The 19,757-nt window shown below is 41.1% G+C and overlaps 1 protein-coding gene across 1 annotated transcript in view; it reads left to right on the top strand.

The window, feature by feature from the left end:
- Positions 1–19,757, top strand: part of NAAA (N-acylethanolamine acid amidase) — a 36,820-nt gene that overhangs the window by 6,038 nt on the left and 11,025 nt on the right. The window contains exons 3-8 of the mRNA XM_060187884.1: positions 6,090–6,216; positions 11,367–11,457; positions 12,042–12,118; positions 15,700–15,872; positions 16,674–16,736; positions 19,591–19,657. Coding sequence (XP_060043867.1) covers positions 6,090–6,216; positions 11,367–11,457; positions 12,042–12,118; positions 15,700–15,872; positions 16,674–16,736; positions 19,591–19,657 — 598 coding nt within the window. The remainder of the gene's footprint in view (positions 1–6,089; positions 6,217–11,366; positions 11,458–12,041; positions 12,119–15,699; positions 15,873–16,673; positions 16,737–19,590; positions 19,658–19,757) is intronic.

Here is a 19,757-nt window from a genome sequence, read left to right as displayed (position 1 = left end):
TGGGGGAAATATAGTCTCTGTAGTGGAAATGTGAGGTTCCTGCTATCTTAGGGTTTAAGAAGACAATGGATAGTTATTGTTATCATCACATTATTTGATAATTGGGTTAACTTTGAAGAGTCCCTTTGTTAGGATTTGCTGTACAATACCCAGCATCTTGTATATAGCTGTGCCACCGGTTGCTTCTGTTCTCCCTGGTCTAGGCTTTTGAGAGAGTCAACATATCAAAGACTCAACCTATGTATTAAAAAGACTCAGTCTGTGTTTGAAAAAGTTCGAGACATACAATCAATTTTTCCCCTCTCATATTAATTATATAGTGATTTATATGACTACAATTTAATAGGAATGTACATAGACACCATTCCCACCACCAAAAGACTGTGTCCACTCCCACCCACGCCCCCTGCCACCCCGGGAAGCCGATTGTCCACCCTCCCCCTCACCACAGGGTTTTTACTTTGGTGCCCTACTCTAGATTTAGTCAGATCCTGCTTTTAGTTTCCCTTTCTGATCTTCTTTCTCAACTTCTGTTGATGAGTATCTCCCAGATTCTGAAGCTTCCTTTTTCTTTCTTTCTTCCTTCCTTTCTTTCTTTCTTTTTTATTTATTTATATATTTATTTATTTTTGCCTCCAGGGTTACTGTTTCCATTGCTCCTAGAGGCCATCTTTTTTTCAGTTGTTGCTGCTGCTGTGGTTGGATAAGACTGAGAGAAATTGAGAGAGGAGGGGAAGACAGAGACATTGTATCTTTACTTATAATGTGTATAGACTTCATACTATAAAGTGAAAATCAATAAACTTAAATGTTTATTGTATTTCAAATGTAAGTGTTTTCATTATTTTTTGTTGGGGATTAATGTTTTACAGTCAACAGTAAATACAATAATTTGTACATTTATAACATTTACCAGTTTTCCACATAACAATACAACCCCCTCTAGGTCCTTTGCCTTCCAGTACCTGAACTCTCCCCCCCACACACACACTTTAGTGCAGTACACCAACTTCATTCCAAGTTCTGCTTGGTGTTTTTTCTTCTGATCTTGTTTTTCAAGTTCTGCCTATGAGTGAGATCATTCCATATTCATCTTTCTATTTCTGACTTATCTCACTTAACAAGATTTCTTCGAGCTCCATCCACAATGGGCTGAAAATGTTGAAATAAGCATTTTTAATACCTGAGTAGTATTCCATTGTGTATATATACCACAACTTGCTCAGGCACTCATCTGTTATTGGACACCAGGTTTGGGCTATTACAAATTGTGCTGCTATTCTTCTTCTTCTAGCGTTTGCCCTTCTTCCGTAGCCAGTCAACAGCGTCAGGTTGAGCCTGATGTCTGCTTGTTGCTGGCTTTGAAAGTAACTGGGATCCATGTGGATTCAGTCGGCTAGGAAGGATTGTCAGTTTCCCCAATAAATGGGTACTCACGGGATGCACCACGAGAAGGTCGATCCAATGCATCCCCTTCTTCTAGCATTTGCCCTTCTTCCGATTGTGCTGCTATGAACATAGGTATACACAAATCTTTTTCAATGAGTGTATTTGGTTCCTTAGGATATATCCCCAGGAGAGGAATTTCAGGGTCATAGGGTAGTTCCACTGCTAGGCTTCTGAGAGTTCTCCAGACTGCTCTCCACAGGGGTTGGACTAATTTACATTCCACCAGTAATGCTGAAGGGTTCCTTTGTTCCCACAAGCTCTCCAGCATTTGTTGCTGCTACTTTTTCTGATATATAAAATTCTCACAGGGGTGAAGTGGTATCTCATTGTTGTCTTTATTTACATTTCTCTGACATCAATGACTTGGAGAATTTTTTCCTGTTTGTTGGCCTTTTGGATCTATTCTTTGGTGAATATTCTGTTCATATCTTCTCCCCATTTTTTGGGTGGGGTCATTTGTTTTCTGGTTGTTGAGTTTGGTGAACTCTTTGTATATTTTGGTTATTAGCCTCTTGTCTGATGTATGGCATGTGAAGATCTCCCATTCTTTAATGGGTCTGTTTGTTTGAGTGGTGGTTTCTTTTGCTGTGCAGAAGCTTTTTAATTTAATCTAGTCCCATTGGTTTATTTTTTATTTAGTTTTCTCTGTAATTGGACTCATATCATTGGTGACACCTTTAAAATTTAGATGGAAAAGAGTTCTGACAATATTTCCCTTCAATATTTGATCATATCAGGTCTAACATCCAAGTCCTTGATCCATCTGGAATTTACTTTTGTGTTTGGTGAAATATAGTGCTTCAGTTTCATTCTTCCACGTGTTTCAACCCAATTTTCCCAACACCATTTGTTAAAGAGACTCTCCTTTCCCCACTCAGTAGTCTGGGCACCCTTGTCAAGATTAGATGTCTGTAGGTGTAGGGCCCCCCAGCCTGTTTCTGTCTTTCCCTAGTGGGGTAGGGCTCTGGGGAGGTGGGGTTCCAGGACACATTAGTAAGGTCTTCTGTCTAGGGAAGTCAGGTTGGTGTTATGGTAGCGTCTGTATCTTGATGGCTTAAAAGCATTAAGATGTAAAGCAGAGGGGGACAGGGCGGTAGCACAGCAAGTTAAGTGCACATGATGCCCAGCACAAACACCGGTGTAAGAATCTTGGCTCTAGCCCTGGCTCCCCACCTGCAGGGGGGTCACTTCATGGGCAGTGGAGCTGGTCTGCAAGTGTCTATCTTTCTCTATGTCTTCCCCTCCTCTCTCAATTTCTGTCTGTCCTATCCAACAGCAATGATAGCAGCAACAACAATAATAATAACAGCAGCAATAAACAATTAGGGCAGCAAAAGGGAAAAAATAGCCTCCAGGAGCAGTGGATTTGTAGTGCAGGCCCCGAGCCCCAGCAATAACTCTAGAGGCAAAAAAAATTAAAGCAGAAAAAATTTTTTAATAACCAAGAACCTAAAGGTAAGAATATAGCAGATGAAATTTGGGGTCTTCATGTTGGAAGAAGCTAGGAAGTCTATTTTAGGTATATTCCAAGGGTCCCATGACTTCAGTAATTTTTGTCTGAGCCTGACAGCTAACATGCAGGTGGACTAAAAGTATTGTCTGGGAAGATGGTGTCAGAGTTGGGAATGAGACCAGAAAGCTGTATCAGGGCAGAGAGTAGCTCTCAAATATGGGTAAAGTATATAAATACCATTAACTGTGAACCCCATCGATCTGACATAAGGCCCATGTCTATTCATATTTAGCACAGGAGCCTGTGTAACCTCTGCATCCCTATCGGGTCTTAGTTCACATTCCATGGTCATAGCTAGAAACATTCTAGGCTGTACTCATTTCAGAACCAGTCTTCCTCAAATAGCAGAATATGTTGACCCATCCTTCCTTCAGAGATTCAGGCAGTCCCTACCATTGTTGTTCTACATTGAGGGCAAGGTCCTGTAGAAGGTTTATGATGTCTTCCCTGATGAAGATGGCCAGTGATGGTGGGGAAAGGGACATGTTATAGGTCTAAGCCCAGCATATCTGTGGGAATTCCAGGATTCCCTGACTAGGGCCCCAGATGATGGGGTGGCCTGGTAGTGGCCATCATTTTAAAAAAGTCCATCATTAAAGTGTGCCAGTCTCTTGCCCTTATCCAGCTTTTGTCATCTTACTTTATCTGACGGTAAGATTTAAAGTGATTGAGAGAAGTGAAATAGGAAGTAGGTGAGAAGGGTAACTAGATCTAAGTAGAAAATGTTTGGTTAAGTACTTTATGGTGTATTTTTTAGGCCTTTTTTCTTTTCTTTTTTTTTATTTACTTATTCCCTTTTGTTGCCTTTGCTGTTTTATTGTTGAAGTTATGATTGTTGTTATTGATGTCGTCATTGTTGGATAGGACAGAGAGAAACTGAGAGGGGAGGGGAAGACAGAGAGGGGGAGAGAAAGATAGACACCTGCAGACCTGCTTCACCGCTTGTGAAGCTACTCCCCTGCAGGTGGGAGCTGGAGGCTTGAACTGGGATCCTTACACCAGTCCTTGCACTTTGTGCCACGTGCGCTTAACCTGCTGCACTACCGCCTGACTGCCTCTTTAGGCCTTTCTACTTGCTTGCTGCACTTATTGAGTCATTGCAAACTATTGTGCACTTTTACTTTAAGATAGATATTTTCCCCTAACTTATGGATACAAGTGAACATGTATCCTTTCTCATAGGCCCTGGTATATATATCTAGGTTCTTAACTTTGTTGGGAAGTGTGCCACCTGAAATGGAACTAAGGAGTCTTATGAGCTAGGAAGGTCTTATCAGAGTAATGGAGCTAGAGGTGTGACATCCCAGGCCTGGCATCTCAGGACATGGTCTGAAGTGAAACATGTCAAGGTGGCACTGGTTGCATCGATTTGGTTGAGATCAGCAGAGGTGATATCAAATCGTATGGATCAAGAAAAGCATGAAGGAAAATGAGCAAAGCCCTAGAGGTTCCAGAACTGGGAGAAATACAGGTTTTATAAAGAATGAGGAAGGTTCCTTGCTGTCTTAGAGTTTAAGAAGGCAATAGATTATTATTATATTATTACCAAGTTATTTGGGAACTTGATTTTCTTTGAAAATTCCCATGGTTAGGATTTTCTGTATCATATAAGACCTCACCATGATTTATGTCATTTAATGCTATTTACATATAACTTTATCTTATATAGTGACACAAACAGTTGCTTCTGATCTCCCTGGTCTAAAATTATAGGTGATTTAATATTTCAAAAAAATATTATTAGAAATGCATTAACAATTTAAACCCAGTGTTAAAATTAAATCAGTTTGCTAATCTGAAAACTTAAGTGCTTAGATTGAAGGAATATATACTTGGAACTGAAATCTATGCATTAAAAAGCTTAAGACACTCAATCTATCTTCCCGTCTTGTATTAATTAAATAGTGATTTATAAGACTATAAATTAATAGGAGTGTATATTAATGCCATTCTCATCACCAAAGGTCTGTGTCCCTATCCCCAACCTCGTACAGTAGAGTTAAAAATCTACCCTCCAACCCCCCCCAAAGGTTTTACATTGGTGCAATACATAAACTTCTTGTTTTAATTTTAAAAAAATTTTTATATTTATTTATCTATTTTCCCTTTTGTTGCCCTTGTTTTTTATTGTTGTAGTTATTGTTGCTATTGATGTCATTGTTGTTGGATAGGACAGAGAGAAATGGAGAGAGATGGGGAAGACAGAGAGGGGGAGAGAAGGATAGACACCTGCAGACCTGCCCTACTGCCCGTGAAGCAACTCCCCTGTAGATGGGGAGCCGGAGGCTTGAACCAGGATCTTTACACTGGTCCTTGAGCTTCGTGCCATATGCGCTTAACCAACTGTGCTACTGCCTGGCCCCCTTAACTCCCCATTCTTATACAAGAATTATATATAGGACGTGGTTGGGTGATGGCACGCTGGGTTAAGCAGACATATCACCATGTGCTAGGACCTGGGTTTGAGCCTCCACTTCCCACCTGCAGGGGGAATGCTTCATGAGTGTTGAAGCAGGCCTGTAGGTATCTATCTTTCTCTATTTCCCCCCTTTCTCAATTTCTCTCTGTTCTATCAAATAAAAAAAAGAAAAGAAAAGAAATGGCCACTAGTAGCAGTGGATTCATAGTGCAGGCACTGAGCCCCAGCAATAACCCTAGAGGCAAAAAAAAAAAAAAAAAAAAAACTGTATGTGTCCATTATGAGGAAGGGAAACTTTAAGGACTTATTAAAAATTCTATCAAATTGCTTTAGAGGCATAATTTAAAAAGAAGAACTATTTGCCGGGTGGTGGCATACTCAGTACAGCACATGTGTTATCGTGCTCAAGGACCTGGCATACAAACTCTCACTCCCCACTTGCAGGGAGGAAGCTTGATGAATGGTAGAGCAATGCTGCAGGTGTTTCTGCTTTCTCTCTCTTTCTTCTTTCAGACTCTTTCTCTGTCTTTGTTTCTGTCACCCTCAGACAAAAGGAAATAAATAAATTTTAATAAAGGTCACTTGAAACTGTAGAGTTGTATAGGCATTGAAGCCCAGCAATAACCCTGGGAAGAGGGGGAATGGGATTTTCCTGCTTCTTGTGTTTTTGTTCATTTTCGATATCCCCCTCCTTTCTTTACTCCTCAGATTCTGCACCAGTATTGTGGCTCAAGACTCCAGAGGCCGCATTTACCATGGCCGGAATCTGGATTATCCCTATGGAAATTTCTTAAGAAACTTGACTGTGGATGTGCTATTCTTAAAGAATGAGCAGGTATAGTGTGTACAGTTTGAGATTCAGCAGAGAGTCTTGCTAGCCCAAAACAGCAATCATTTGAATGCCCTTCTACTTAAATATCTTACCATACACCCAAAAGTCCTGGAAAAACAAAACCAGAAGAGAGGTTTTATATTATGTGTATAAAAAGTGTGACTTACTTTTTTTTATTAGTGATTTAATAATGTTTGACAAGACTGTGGGATAAGAGGAGGTACAATTCCATACAATTTAGTTCCCACCCCGAGAGTTCCACATCCTCTCTTCTCCATTAGAAGTTTCCTTATTCTTTATCTCTCTGGAAGTTTGGACCAAAGATCTTAAAGGGGAACAGAGTGTGGTCTGGCTTCTGTAATTTCTTCTCTGTTGGACATGGGCATTGACAGGTTGATCCATACTCCCCAACCTGTTTCTATTTTTCCCTTGTGGGGTAAGGCTCTGGGGAGGTGGGGTTCTAGGACACATTGGTGAGGTCTTCTACCCAGGGAAGTCAGGTTGGTGTCATGGTAGCATCTGTATCTTGGTGGCTGAAAAACATTAAGATATAAAGTAGAATAAATTGTTTAATAACCAGGAACCTAAGAGTAAGAATATAGCAGATGACATTTGGGGTCTTCATGTTGGAAGAAGCTAGGAAGTCTATTTTAGGTATATTCCAAGGGTCCCATGACTTCAGTAATTTTTGCCTGAGCCTGACAGCTAACATGCAGGTGGACTAAAAGTATTGTCTGGGAAGATGGTGTCAGAGTTGGGAATGAGACCAGAAAGCTGTATCAGGGCAGAGAGTAGCTCTCAAATATGGGTAAAGTATATAAATACCATTAACTGTGAACCCTGACTTATGGCCCATGTCTGTCTATTCATATTTAGCATAGGAGTTTGTGTGTGATTTATTATTTTTAATGAGCATGTATTTAACAAGGCCAACCAATTTTCACTAGAGAAATCTTTGTTGTAGATCAGTGATCCACTGTAAGTCAGCTTGTTCATTTTTTTATTCATGTTCTGAAATAGGGAAGCACTTAGGACATCCTGGGAATGTTGGTTGGATCTTACTTCTGCCACTTCTTTTATGAACTTGGTAAATTACTTCCAGCCATTTTGCAGACCATATAGCTCTTACAGGTTCATAATTACTTTATGAAAATTGTTATACAGCTTAAATAATCTATGTAAAGCACATGATAGATGTTTGATAAATAGTAGCCAAATAAAATCATCAGTGGTCCTTTATTCTACCAGTGTAACTGGCCCATATCAGCCTCATATGTCTGACCTTTGAAAAGTTACATTAGATTACTTTAATTTCATCATAGTCTCTTTAATAGTATAATGTACTATGTGCTGTTGTTACATTTCTTTGGAAATATTTCAGGAGGAAGTATTAGTCTCATTAGAGACACAAAACATGTTATTTCTTTTGATTGATTGATTTTATTTATTTTCCCTTTTGTTGCCCTTGTTTTTTATTGTTGTTGTAGTTGTTGTTATCGATATCATCGTTGTTAGATAGGACAAAGAGATGGAGAGAGAAGGGGAAGACAGAGATGGGGAGAGAAAGATGGACACCTGCAGACCTGCTTCACTGCCTGTTAAGCAACTCCCCTGCAGGTGGGGAGTGGGGGACTTGAACCGGGATCCTTACGCTGGTCCTTGCACTTCGCACCACATGCGTTTAACCCGCTGCACTACTGCCCAACTCCCACAAGGCATGTTATTTCTAAGAAGCAGAACAGAATGATCAAAAGTTGGACTTTGGCTGTGAGGGACACTGTTTAAAAATAAGGGCTTTCTGGGGGTAGGGCGGTAGCGCAATGGGTTAAGCGCACTGAGCAAAGTGCAAGGACCAGCATTAAGGATCCCGGTTTGAGCCCCCAGCTCCCTACCTGCAGGGGAGTCGCTTCTCAGGCAGTCTGTAGGTCTGCAGGTATCTTTCTTTCCCCCTCTCTGTCTTCCCCTCCTCTCTCCATTTCTCTCTGTCGTATTTAACAACGACGACATCAATAACTACAACAATAAGGAAACTTGATATTAGCAGCTTTTACTGAATGATGGGCTAATAATCATTTTCACTTGCTACTTTGTGCTTTTCTGTTATCTAGAACAAGCAGAACTTCTTATAAAGGACAGAAATATACAATGAAAGTTGACTATTTCTACTGTTCGTCCTAGCACTCACCCTAACAGTTGTTAGTTCCTTTGTTTCTATTTATGCTGTACCTCCCATGAGAAATGCTGTTTAGATGTGGCTTTACTCTCAGTGCTCAGGTTATAATTATCAAACTTAACAGTTTACACTTGGGCATGGTCTTTCTGCTGAGCACTTGTGGCCAATAAGTTGTTCTACTAAACTAAGAACAGGTAACCCATCAAATGATTAGTCTCTGATTCTTACCTAGTGTTCATAACTTTATTTATTTACTTATTTTGGATAAAGACAGAGAAATTGAGAGGAAAGGGGGAGATAGTGAGAGAGAGAAACACTGCAGCACTGTTTCACTGCTTGTGAAACTTCCTTCCTGCATATGGGGACAAAGGGCTTAAACCTGGATCCTTAGACATGAGCCACTGCCTAGCCCCCTGTTCATAATTTTAAAGCATGTGCATATATAGGCCCTGCTTAAGATTCTTGGGAGCCTCTTGGGGTATGCACAAGGCAACATTTTTGCCCTTACTTTCCACCTGAAGGGCAAGGCCTTACAAGACTGAATTGCCCTAAGTCACGTGGAAGAGATGGACAGAGGTGGGACCATCAGCCTCCTAGTAGCTTTCATCACAAAATTTGACCTTAGACTGACAATTAGAGTTTACTGCAGCTGAGGGCTTATTTATGAAGATGCTTGGGCACTTAGAAACACCCTTTTACTGCTGCTGTGTACAGTGTCTTAAAAATACATTTTTCATGATGAATGAAATAGTGGGGGTTGTATTGCTAAATGGGAATCTGGGGAATGTTATGCATGTAAAAAAAAATACATTTTTCAGCTATTTATAATTATTAGTACAAATTGCCTTAAAACTATAATAATGATTTTGATGTTCACTTGCTCAGCATTTCAAAGGTAGCGCTAACATGAGGGTCAGTGTTTCGTGTGAATGAAATGACATGTAGTTGCTTTTCTTTCCATATAATGAATGGCGTTTGGTTAGAACTTTAAAAAATTTTTATTAGTGATTTTTTAATATTGATTTATAAAATTACATGTCAACAGGGTATAAACCCACTTCATTACCCCCACCAGGGTTCCGAGTCTTCAGTTGCCTTACTGCAAGTCACCACATGGGCCAACCATCATCTCTACAACTATCTGTTTACATTTATACATAATTTCTTCCTGATCCAATCCTCTCTTCCCCTCCAAGCCACTCATGACGACATTACTACCTCCATATGTCCCTCTTCTTTTTCTCTTCTCTCTCTGGATGCTGATGGAGCTGGAGTGCAGAGCCCTCTTATCTTCATCCTATCACTTCTCCCCCGCTGGGAGTATGGATCAAGGTTGTTTATGGGGTGCAGAAGGTAGGAGTCCTGGCTTCTGTAATTGTGTCTCTGATGGACATGGGTATTGCCAGGTCGATCCATACACCCAGCCTATTTCTATCCTTCCCCAGTGAGCCAGAGCTCTGGAGTGGTAAGGTTCCAGGACACACTGGTGAGGTCTTCTGCTCAGAGTGTGGGAATGGAATCATGGTAGCATTGCAACTTGGTGTCTGGAAGGTGGCAGGACATAAATTGAAACAAAAGGGTTAATAAATAGGAGCCATAAAGTAGGAATAGAGCAGATGAGATTAGGGATTTTAGGGTAGAAGAAAGCTAGAATGTCCATTTTAGGCGTGTTCCTGGGGGCACACAATTATGATAGCTTTGCTTGAGTTTGATAGCTAGCCTGAAGCTGGATAGAAACATTGTCTGAGAAGATGGTGTCAGAGTAGGGAAAAGGAGAGTGCATAGCTCTCATTTCTTGAAAAATAAATTCTGTGGATACAATTAACTATTTACTGCCATCCACCTGACCCAAGGCATATGGATATGTGTATTTGTATTTATATTTATATTTTTATTATTCATATTTAGCACCAGAGCCTGTGTAACCTCTGAGTCCCTATTGGTCTGAGCTCGATGCTCATGGTCACATATGGGGACATTGCAGGCTGCACTCATTTCAGGACCAGTTTTTTTCAAGTGGCAGTGCAGTATACCCCAATCTCCCTTTGGAGACTGAGGCTATCCCTACCATTGCTGCTTTATGGTGAGCAGAAGGTCCTGGCAGGGTCCACAAGAGGGCTTATGATGACGTTCCTGATGTAAGTAACCAATGGTGGTGGAGAGAGGGTGGTTAGAACTTTTGTAACAAGACAGATTTTTTTTTTCTTCCAAGGTTATTGCTGGGCTCGGTGCCTGCACCATGAATCCACCGCTCCTGGAGGCCATTTTCCCCCTTTTGTTGCCCTTGTTGTAGCCTCGTTGTGGTTATTATTATTGCCATTGTTGATGTTGTTCGTTGTTGGATAGGACAGAGAGAAATGGAGAGAGGAAGGGAAGACAGAGACAGTTTGGAGGAAGGGAAGGAGAGAAAGATAGACACCTGCAGACCTGCTTCACCGCCTGTGAAGCAACTCCCCTGCAGGTGGGGAGCTGGGGGCTCAAACCGGGATCCTTGCACTTTGCACCACATGCGCTTAACCCACTGCGCCACCACCCGACCCCCAACAAGACAGATATATCCCCATTTTACTGCAGTTTATGGAAGTGTGTACCAGTCATGGAGAATCCTGAGTCAGTGTTGGGGGGAAAAGTTGTTTCCTTATTTGCTTATGAGAGATAGAGAGGGAGAGCGAGAGAGCAAGAGAGCAAGAGTGAGAGAGAGAGAGAGAGAGAGAGAGAGAGAGAGAGTATCAAAGCTTCCTTCAGTGAGATGGGGACCAGGCTTGAACCTGGGTCATACAAAAAGCATCACACTATCCAAGTGAGCTATTTCACCAACCAAAAAAAGTAAAGATTAAGACTTCTAGGAGTCTTTTTCAGAGTTTTTACTCTATTGTGTTGAAGCTTACAAGTAAAAAATTCATGAAATATGGGACAAAACAGGTGATTTCAATGTGTATTTGATTGGAGAGTAAAATGACACTTTACCTCTTGATTTCAGATTGCATTCGCAGGGACCACTTTTATTGGCTATGTAGGATTGTGGACTGGGCAGAGCCCACACAAGTTTACAATTTCGGGTGATGAACGAGGTAATCAAAATAAACTGTCACATATTTTATCTTTGTCCTTCCTGTTCAGTTTCATCCAAGTACTTACGTACTCACCCAACAGATATAGAAAGACACCCACCATTCTACATATCAGAGACTTCCATTCCAGTGATGAGAGAAGGACAGTGTGAGTCATTAACATGATCTCCTCTTGTGATATGTACTATAAAGAAAGTGAAACATATATGATAAAGAAAGATAGAGACAAAGAAGGAGGGAAAGATGCCACAGCACTGAAGCTTCTCCAGTGCAGTAGAAGCTGGGTTCTAACCCTTTGAACTGAGGAGGACTAACAGAAAGAATAGGCATAATACATGTATTTTTGCTAGCTGCAAAATCATGTGTACTTAGAGTGTATATACGCACAAACATTTGAAATCTTTATGGTTGCTACAAGATTAGAACTTCGTCTTTAAAAAGTGAATGTTAGTAAAACCACTCCTTGTCCCATCATCTTTCTTTTCTTTCTGCTTGTATCATGGGACAGAAGCAAGGAACACTTTTGAAATGGCACTTGAGCAACAGTTTGTGTATACACTTATTGTTCCTTCCTCACTTGGCAGACAAAGGCTGGTGGTGGGAAAACATGATTGCTGCCCTTTTTCAGAGACACTCACCGGTCAGCTGGCTTGTCCGCAATGTGAGTACATTCACTGTGGTGGTGGTGATGAATCTCAGCAAAACTTCATCTTATAAATTGTGTGTTTATGCTGTGAAGCACTCTGTCCCTTAACAATGTTGTGTTTAACATAAGAAGAGAATAGACATCGAGAGGTTTGCAAAATGCATATCATCTCTGATATATATCACTCTGATATGTATCAGAGTGGCTAGGATGGTCGTTCACTGGGTCAAGTGCATACTTTACATATACGAGGCCCTAGGGCTCAATTCCTGGCATCACATATGACCAAGTGGTGCTCTAGTCTCTCATAAAATAATGAGTGGTGTGGTCCGGGAGGTGGCGCAGTGGTAAAAGCTTTGGACTCTCAAGCATGAGGTCCCAAGTTCGATCCCCGGCAGCACATGTGCCAGAGTGATGTCTGGTTCTTTCTCTCTCCTCCTTTCTCATAAATAAATAAAACCTTTAAAAAAATAATAATGAGTGGTAATTGGATTGTGGTGGCTGAGCAGTAGATCACATGCAACTGTCTCATATTTGACAGGCCCTGGGTTCATCTACCATCAAATAAAGAGAGTGATAATGTTAAGCTTTTCTGCAAAACATCTGCTTTACAGATTCAGCAGCAGAACTCTAGGCCACTTGTAAGTTGTAATTTGACAACAAAGAAGCTCTTTTTCAGGAACTCATCCCTGGTGCAGGGATCTATCTGACTTTGTCACCTTCAATCCTTTTGATGCCTTCTCATCTGGTTCTAAATAATCAGAACTCTTTCAACTTACCAATCACCTTAACTTTTTACTTGGGTATACTTTAGAAAGTATGCATCTTTCTTACATTCTTCTTCTTCTTCTTTTGGATATTTAATAGTTATTTTATTTTTTTAATTTGTAGATAAATCTATTTTTAGTGTCAAGTTTTATATTTTATCAGATTTCACAGGTAGATTCTTTTTTCTTCCTTTTTCTTTTTTCTTCTTTCTTTCCTTCTTTCTTTCTTTTTTTTTCTTTCTCTCTCGTACTAGAATTGGAGTTCAGAGCCCTCTGGTCATCTTCCCCTAACATTTGGGAGTATGGACCAAAATTCTTCATGAGGTTCAGAAGGTGGAAGGTCTGGCTTCTATAATTGCTTCTCTGCTGGACATGGGCCTTGACTGGTTGATTCATTGCCCTCAGCCTGTTTCTTTTCTTTTCTTTTTCTTTTTTTTTTTTTTTTTAGGTATCTTATTTTTTAAAGTATTTTATTTATTTTATTTTTGAGAGAGATGCAGAGAGAGAAAGACACAGAGAGAAACACCAGAGCACTGCTCAGCTCTGGCTTATGGTGGTGTGGGGGATTGAACCTGGGACTTTGGAGCCTCAGGCATGACAGTCTCTTTGCATAAGCACTATGCTATCTTCCCCTGCCCCCCAGCCTGTTTCTATCTTTCCCTAGTGGGATAGGGCTCTGGAGAGGCAAGGTTCCAGGGCACACGGGTGAGGTCATTTCCTTCTTACATTCTTAAGAAGATTTCTATACTTTTTCACCATACGATTAAACGGTTTCAAAAAGCATAGTGTGTGGTGTATGTTGCCATTAAAAATAGAACTAAATAGCTCAGGAGGTGACTCAATGGCTAGAGAGCACTGGGCATAAAACCCTGAGATCCTGAGTTAGATCCCTGGCATCTCTTTCCTTTTATTTTTCCCCTCTTAATCATTCAGTCATCATGTGAAATTAAAAGTAATGCTACGGGAGTCGGGCTGTAGCGCAGCGGGTTAAGCGCAGGTGGCGCAAAGCACAAGGACCGGCATAAGGATCCCGGTTCGAACCCCGGCTCCCCACCTGCAGGGGAGTCGCTTCACAGGCGGTGAAGCAGGTCTGCAGGTGTCTATCTTTCTCTCCTCCTCTCTGTCTTCCCCTCCTCTCTCCATTTCTCTCTGTCCTATCCAACAACGACAACAACAATAATAACTACAACAATAAAAAACAACAAGGGCAACAAAAGGGAATAAATAAATAAAATAAATATTAAAAAATAAAAATAAAAGTAATGCTACATTTATTATATTCAATAAAATATAACTACCAAAATAACTTTTCAGAATGTTTTAGATATAGCTTACATACAGTGAAATATACAGATATTAAGGGCTTACCTCAACAGTGTCTATGATAAATTTTTTGTTAAACATTTTCATTCTCATTAAAATACACCATATACCCATTAGCAGTCTCTTCCCATTTTCTGAATAGAATGTCCTCTTATTGGGACTTGGTTTCAATAGGTCATGTCTCACCATGACTTTCTGCTTGGATAAAGTAAGCTGTGACTGCCTTCAGTACTTCTTACTGATGCTCTTTTACTTTGTTCTTATAGAATTCTCTGTTAGAAACAATGAGTTGCTTGAGAGCAGTTGTGGGATGGTCTAAGTGACAGAATCAGTTCAGTACTTCTTTACTTCTGCAAAGCACAAGGACCAGTGTAAGAATCCCGGTTTGATCCCCCTGTTCCCCATCTCCATTTCTCTCTGTCCTATCCACCAGTGACGACATCAATAATAACAACAATAATAACTACAATAATAAAACAACAAGGGCAACAGGGAATAAATGTTAAAAAAAATTAGTAAAAAATAAAGAAAAATAAAAAAATTAAATCGTGCCTTGGTAGATATTAGCCTACGCCTGTGACTGATGTTAAACTTATTCTAGGAATAAAGTCAGGGTAAAATTATGATAATTATCAAAACACACATGCACTCATGAAACAACAAATATAGTCATCAATCTTGATAATAAAAGAACCTATGAAATGGTTCTGGAACTTTGGTGTCAGTATTTTTACACAAATTCTAGGTACTAGTTGCTTAGATATTCTCTTTGTGGATTATGAGAAGCCAAGGTGGATGAGTCAAACCACTATCAATAACCATTTTTTTCTTTCTGTTTTTGATAGAAGATTAAAAAGGGAAAGAGAAAGACAGAGAGGAGAGACACTGCTCCACTGCTTGTGAAGTTTCCCCCCTGCTGGTAGGGACTGGGGGGTTCAATCTCAGTTGTCAAACGCAGTAACATGTGTTCTCTATCATGTACATGACAGCCCAGCCCCTGGATAATGTCTTTATGCCTCTTCTGATGCTGTGGGTGAGGGTAGGCCCCCTGCTATGACTTTCATAATATCTTCTCCAGTTTGGCACTCATTAAACTATATCCCAATTACCAGTTACCTTATCTGACATCCATGAACTGGGTGGGGAAATAGCATAGTTCCTGGCACAGAGTAGTTATTCAAGAAATACCCACTGAAAGAACAAATGAATGAAGAAATGAGGAGTCCCTTGTGCAGGTGCCTAGAAAGCACGTGACCCATGTTTGATGAGTAGGCCTAGAACTTGCCAGCAAATTTCCATTTGTGAGAAAAATAAATTCCTGCTGCTGTTAGCTCCCCACTAGACTTTCCTTCAGCTCTGGTGCTTGAAGCTGGGTCAGAGCAGTTCAAGGTAATGACTGTGGCACCGTGTGTCAGAAGAGAATGTGTTTTGGCCCATGCATCCATTAATTGGTATGGACTGTGGCTATGTATGATGATATTAAGGCTTGTGTGTCTTTCTGTTCAGACCCTGAGTGAATCAGAAAGCTTTGAAGCAGCTGTTTACAAATTGGCCAAGACTCCCCTCATCGCTGATGTCTATTTTATTGTTGGTGGTGTGTTCCCCCGGGAGGGAGTGGTCATCACAAGGAACAGAGGTGGCCCAGCAGACATTTGGCCTCTCGATCCTTTAAATGGAGCGTGAGTAGAATTAAAAACTCTGATCATTTGGTGTCAATAATCTTTTTTTTAAATATTTATTTACTTTCCCTTTTGTTGCCCTTGTTTTATTGTTGTAGTTATTGATGTCATCATTGTTGGACAGGACAGAGAGAAGGGGAAGACAGAGAGGGGGGAGAGAAAGTTAGACACCTGCAGTTTGTCTACCTGCTTCACTACCTGTGAAGTGACTCCCCTGCTGGTGGGGACTAGGGAGTTCAAACCTGGATCCTTATGCCAGTCTGTGCACTTTACGCCACGTGTGCTTAACCCGCTGCGCTACCAACCGACTCCCTGTCTTCTTTTTTTTCTCGCCTTCAGAGTTATTGCTGGGGCTCGGTGCCTGCACCACAAATCCACTGTTCCTGGAGGCTATTTTTCCCCTTTTTGTTGTTGCCCTTGTTGTTTTATCATTGTTGTGGTTATTATTGTTGTTGTTATTGATGTTGTTGTCATTGGATAGGACATAGAGAAATGGAGAGAGGAGGGGAAGACAGAGAGGCGGAGAGAAAGAGAGACACCTGCAGACCTGCTTCACTGCCTGTGAAGTGCCCCCCACCCCCCGCAGATAGGGAGCCAGGGTCTCGCACTGGGATCCGTATGCTGGTCCTTGTGCTTGGCGTTATGTGGCTTAACCTGCTGCGCTACTGCCCGACCCCCAATAATCCTTTTAAATTCATTATACTGGATGTCTTTTAAAATAATTACATATATATATATTTCTTACTTAGCTGTATCCCAAAATGTCTTGGCTAAGACATGATTGTGTGCTTTGTTATATAGGTGGTTCCGAGTTGAGACAAACTATGACCACTGGAAGCCAGCACCTGAGAAAGATGACCGAAGGTAGGCCTCTGTGCATTTTCTAGTTTTGCATGTTCTATGAGTCAGGAGGATGTGTGCCTTCTATTACAGTGTTACAGCTTTCGTCCCTCCCAGCAAATGTGCCTTGGTCCCTTTGCTAGTGCCCTAACTATAATGGAGAGTGTAGTTGGTGGTGTAGGAGGTACAGTAGTAAGAGAACTTCTTGGAAGTTAGCCAAGTGTTGAGAGGGTAAGGATGGCCTTAGCTCGGGGTCAAGAGCCCCAGGTACCACCACCAGCTTTGCTAATGATTCACAGAGTGACCTCTTGGGCCTCTATTCACCCACCATGTGGAAATGGAAAGGGATAGGATATAGCAAGAGTCTTGGTTTTTTTACTACTTTGTGCACTTAACCCAGTAGGCCACTGCCCAAACCCTGAGTCATGGTTTTCTGTGGCATTCTTTTGGGGGAGGAAAATATTTCTTTTTAAAATAAACTGCATAGGACTGTTGATTTTCACCCCCAAAACAGCTTTGATCTATATATACTCCCAGTGGGGGAGAAGTGATAGGAGGAAGAAGAGGGCTCTGAACTCCAGATCCACTAGCACCCAGAGAAAGAAAGAAAAGGAGAGGGACATATAAAGGTAGTAGTGTTGTCATGAGTGTCTTGGAGGGGAAGAGAGGACTGGGTCAGGAAGAAAAGTGGGGCAATTATGTATAAATGTAGACAGATAGTAGAGATGATGGTTGGCCCATGTGTATAACCTTGGAAGTTAGCCCGGTGTTGGGAGGGTAAGGATGGCCACTGTGGTGGCCTGCAATGGAGAAACTGAAGATTCAGAATTCTGGTTGTGTGAATGGTGTGGATTTAAACCCCTGTTGACATGTAATTTTGTAAAAAAAAAAAAAAAAAAAAAAGAAAAAAGAAAGAAAAGAAAGGAAGAAAGAAAGAAAGAAAAAGGAGTGTTTGATTCTCCCCTCTAATTCTGAGAATTCTCTTGTATAAGTCATTGTGTCGCCAGATAGTAGGTAGTTTCTCACTCCACAGGTTCATACCTGAGGTTGACAGCAGTATTAAAGTACTATATTTTTTAAAATATTCATTTTCCCTTTGTTGCCCTTGTTTTTTTATTGTTGTTGTAGTTATTATTGTTGTTGTTACTGATGTCATCGTTGTTAGATAGGACAGAGAGAAATGGAGAGATGAGGAGAGCCAGAGAGGGGGAGAGAAAGACCACCACCTGTGAAACGACTGCCCTGTAGGTGGAGAGCGGGGGAGGGGGGTTCGAACTGGGTTAACATAATTTGAGAAAGAGGCTGCATGCATAAGCTTTTATTGCAGTATTTTGCTATAATTGTTATTTTATTATTTTAAATTTACTTTTAATTTATTATTACTATTGCCTCCAGGGTTATCGTTGGGACTTGTGCTTGCACTGTGAATCCACTGCTCTTGGCAGCCATCTTTATTTCCATTGTTGTTGTTGTTGGACAGGACGGAGAGAAATTGAGAGAGGAGGGGAAGACAGAGAAGAGGGTAGACAGACACCTGCAGACCTGCCTCACCGCTTGTGAAGCGACCCCCCTACAGGTGGCTCAAACCGGGATTCTTGCGCTGATTCTTGCTCTTCGCACTGTGTGCTTAACCTGGTGCGCTACCACCCAGCCCCTGTTATTTTATTTGTCATCCATCTCTTTCTGTGCCTATTTTTTTAAATATTTATTTATTCATTCCCTTTTGTTGCCCTTGTTGTTTTATTGTTGTAGTTATTATTGATGTCGTCATTGTTGGATAGGACAGAGAGAAATGGAGAGAGGAGGGGAAGACAGAGAGGAGAGACAGATAGATGACACCTGCAGACCTGCTTCACTGCTTATGAAGTGACTCCCTTGCAGGTGGGGAGCCAGGGCTTAAGCCAGGATCCTTACGCTGGTCCTTGAGCTTTATGCCACCTGCGTTTAACCTGCTGCGCTACCGCCCTACTCCCTCTGTGCCTAATTTGTAAATTAAGCTTTAATATAGGTATGCTTGTACGTGGGAAAAACAGTATATACAACTGATCCTTGAACAACATGGGTTTAAACTGAGTGGGTTCACTTATACATGAGCTTTGTTTCTTTCCGCACAACCGTGAATAACAGTTGGTTAAACCTACAAATGTAGAACAGATATATTTACAGAACGCTTGTAAAAGTTATGCTTGGGAGGCTGGGTGGTGGTGCACCCGGTTAAGTGCACACAGTATGAAGCACAAGAACCCGCATAAGGATCCCACTTCACAAGCAGTGAAGCAGGTCTGCAGGTGTCTTTCTCTCTCCCTATCTCCTCCATCCCTCTCAATTTCTCTCTGTCCTATCCAATTAAAATATGGAGAAGATGGCCACCATGAGTAATACCTGAAGCTAGCCCCAGCAATAACCCTAGAGGAAACAAACAAACAAAAATGTTATGCTTGGATTTTTTTTTTTTACTGTATAGGGTTTAGTAGCAGTAACATCCACACTGTTCAAGGATCACCTGTGTAGGGTTCAGTATTATCTGTAGTTTCGGGCATCATTGAGAGTCTTGAAATCCACCCCTGTCAGTAAGTAGAGTGATTATTTCCTCTTGGTTTTACTACCCCTATGTGTTTGGTGGCAACTTTTCAATTCTATTACAATCCATACTCACCACCCCTAATTCCCTGAGTAGAGAGGGTTACCACCCTGCTGTTGAATCGGTTCTACTGTGGTGATTTAAGACTAGGCAGGAAACGTGCATGGGTACTAGGATCTGTCTGGAGAAAGGGAGAGAAATTGAAGCTAAGCTTTGCATGCACCTCCCCAAAGGAGAACTGCAGGTGCTCATGTTTTCCTGATATGCTTTCCTGAATTTTTATCCTTCTTCTTACAGAACACCTGCCATCAAAGCCCTGAATGCCACTGGCCAGGCAAACCTCAGCTTGGAGGCCCTCTACCGGGTAATTTCTACATATCATCTCAACTTTTACCTGGGATGTCTGGTGTCTTTGTTAATAGTAATTTAAAAATAAAATTCCCTGAAATTAATAAAAAACATAA

Source organism: Erinaceus europaeus, chromosome 3 (genome assembly GCF_950295315.1).
Source record: "Erinaceus europaeus chromosome 3, mEriEur2.1, whole genome shotgun sequence".
Taxonomy (NCBI): domain Eukaryota; kingdom Metazoa; phylum Chordata; class Mammalia; order Eulipotyphla; family Erinaceidae; genus Erinaceus; species Erinaceus europaeus.
Note: the sequence above shows the minus strand (reverse complement) of the source record. Positions and strands in the feature narration are given on the sequence as shown.